Source organism: Urocampus carinirostris, chromosome 4, assembly GCF_059441175.1.
Source record: "Urocampus carinirostris isolate Australia breed hairy pipefish chromosome 4, RoL_Ucar_1.0, whole genome shotgun sequence".
Taxonomy (NCBI): domain Eukaryota; kingdom Metazoa; phylum Chordata; class Actinopteri; order Syngnathiformes; family Syngnathidae; genus Urocampus; species Urocampus carinirostris.
Genome location: NC_142352.1, coordinates 27,004,906 through 27,007,187, shown reverse-complemented (window position 1 = coordinate 27,007,187; position 2,282 = coordinate 27,004,906). Strand labels below are relative to the sequence as shown.

Below are 2,282 nucleotides of genomic sequence, written 5' to 3'. Positions count from 1 at the left end.
CTTATCCAAATACTTGAATGAAGTATTTACCTCTTGTAGTATTTACTTAATGTCTCAATGAATCCATCTATGTAGTGTTCTGAAAAGGAAGGCCTTAACCTGTCCCAATCTTATCGAACCACCTACAAAACCGACATGGATCCATTCTTAAAAAATGCCTGTTGTAAAATCTTGGACTTCCTGACTTCGTTTGGGGGATCCCCCTTAACCTAAGTTTTGTTCTTGTCAAACTATGTTCATTTCTATAAAAATAATCCTCAGCCATTTTGCCAATGCTTGTTCGGAAGTAATTTGTCAAGCCAAAAATATTTTGTTTATCTTTTGTTTTGTTTCATTGTAATAGAAATCCTCAACAGAACTGTTCTCTTCCACTCGTTCCTTAGTTTAGAAATTCTCGCTCATCGATGTTTGAATGGAGCATGCAGCTGGTCATGAACTGTCAACCGCCTTACACTACTTCTGAAGCTGAGTTTGTTTTGTAGTGCTACAAAGTCACGAATAATGTAACCAAGAAGTTGCGTTTTCTAACTGTCTGATAAAAGGAGAAGCCATGGTCATTGCTTGACGAAGACGGCGCAAAGACAGAAAACAGAAGCGGGGATGTCGTGCAGGGAAGCGTGTAAAGTTGAAGGAGCAACGACATGAAGATCTGTCTAATCCAACCATCATTTTTTCGTCGATTCTGTGAGTCAACCGACGCCTGAAGCCCAACGCACACGAACGGCGACATCTTTTGATGATCTCCACAAAGACTACAGCTAAGTTAAATGATTCAAAGCTAAAATTTGGTCTTTTGAATGTTAGATCGCTTGCTCCTAAAGCTTTACTTGTAGATAATATTATTCGCGATTATAAACTTAACTGTTTCGGTCTCTGTGAGACTTGGTTACGCCCGGATGAGTTTTTACCACTAAATAATGCTTCGCCACCAGACTACGTTAACAGCCATGTAGCACGTTCTTTGAAAATGTGTGGCGGAGTCGCGCTCATTTCTGAAAAAACACTCAAATTTACTCCTCGTACCTCTAATAATCACAAGTCGTTCGAGGCTCTTGTTATGAGGTCCTCTCCATTGTCAATTTATGTAATAACTATCTATCGCGCTCCAGGACCATACACAACTTTCTTAGACGAATTTGCTGAACTTTTGTCTGAACTAGTAACCTATGCAGACAATATTATAATTATGGGGGACTTTAACATTCATATGAACTCCCCACTCAGTTCACTCACTGTTGTGTTACAGTCTCTAATTGATGCATTTGGTTTTAATCAACTGGTTGATTTGCCAACCCATAAAGATGGAAACACGGTCGACTTGGTTCTGACTCGAGGAGTTTCAACCTCAAACATGACGGTGTTACCGTGTACTACAGTTATCTCGGATCATTATTTAGTTACATTTAAGGTGCTAGCTAAATGTAGTACCAAAAAAACTGAAGGATTTAGTAGACGCAAAATAAGCACGGGCACAGTTTCTGAGCTCTCCGATATTCTTCCAGGAGCAGTTGCGTCCTTTCCTTCCTACATAGGCTCTATCGAATCACTCATAAATGAATTCAATGCAACCCTGGCTAGTGCCGTGGATTCAGTAGCGCCCATCCGGCTTAAATCACGACCTAAAAGACGCACGCCTTGGTTTAATGATGAAACTAGATCCCTTCAACGAGAATGCAGGAAATCTGAAAGAAAATGGCGCGCTACCAAGCTTGAAGTTTTCCATCAAATCTGGTGTGATAGTTTGTTGAAGTATAAAGCGGCCCTGGCCTCTGCAAAATCAGCCTACCTTTCGAAGGTGATTGCGTCACAAAAGAACAATCCCAAGGTCCTTTTCGACACTGTAGCATCGCTTACAAGGCAACAGACTATCCCAGATAGCTCCACTCATTCTGCCCACGACATAATGGTCTTCTTTACTAAGAAGATCCAAAGCATACAGGAAGAAATCGCTAAAGACAGTATTAATTCAACACATACTAAAGCACTCAAATCTATAGATGCATGACATGGTGGCTGTCCAGGGATTTTGTCCCGTTTTAGTGAACTGTCAGTCGATAATCTTAAACAGATGGTGAATACGGCCAAACCGACGACTTGCCAGTTCGACCCGCTTCCAGGTTCACTTATTAAAGGTCTCTTTGGCGTTCTTGCACCTTCAGTTCTAAATATTTTAAACATATCACTCTCCTCAGGTGTAGTTCCAGCGGCTTTTAAGTCCGCCGTCATTAAACCCACACTGAAACGACCCAACCTTGATCCAGAAAACTTATGTAATTATAGAC

At 41.0% G+C, this 2,282-nt stretch overlaps 1 protein-coding gene across 1 annotated transcript; it reads left to right on the top strand.

Annotated features, from left to right (window-relative positions):
* The first annotated feature begins 736 nt into the window (after positions 1-736).
* LOC148367172 (uncharacterized) lies at positions 737-2,005 on the top strand. Its single transcript, XM_088333345.1, has one exon. The coding sequence runs from the start codon at positions 737-739 to the stop codon at positions 2,003-2,005; it is 1,269 nt and encodes a 422-aa protein (XP_088189471.1).
* The last annotated feature ends 277 nt before the right edge of the window (positions 2,006-2,282 follow it).

Excerpts from the sequence above, each read along its gene's own strand:
- LOC148367172 (XM_088333345.1), top strand. The coding sequence starts at position 737 with ATGATCTCCACAAAGACTACAGCTAAGTTAAATGATTCAAAGCTAAAA.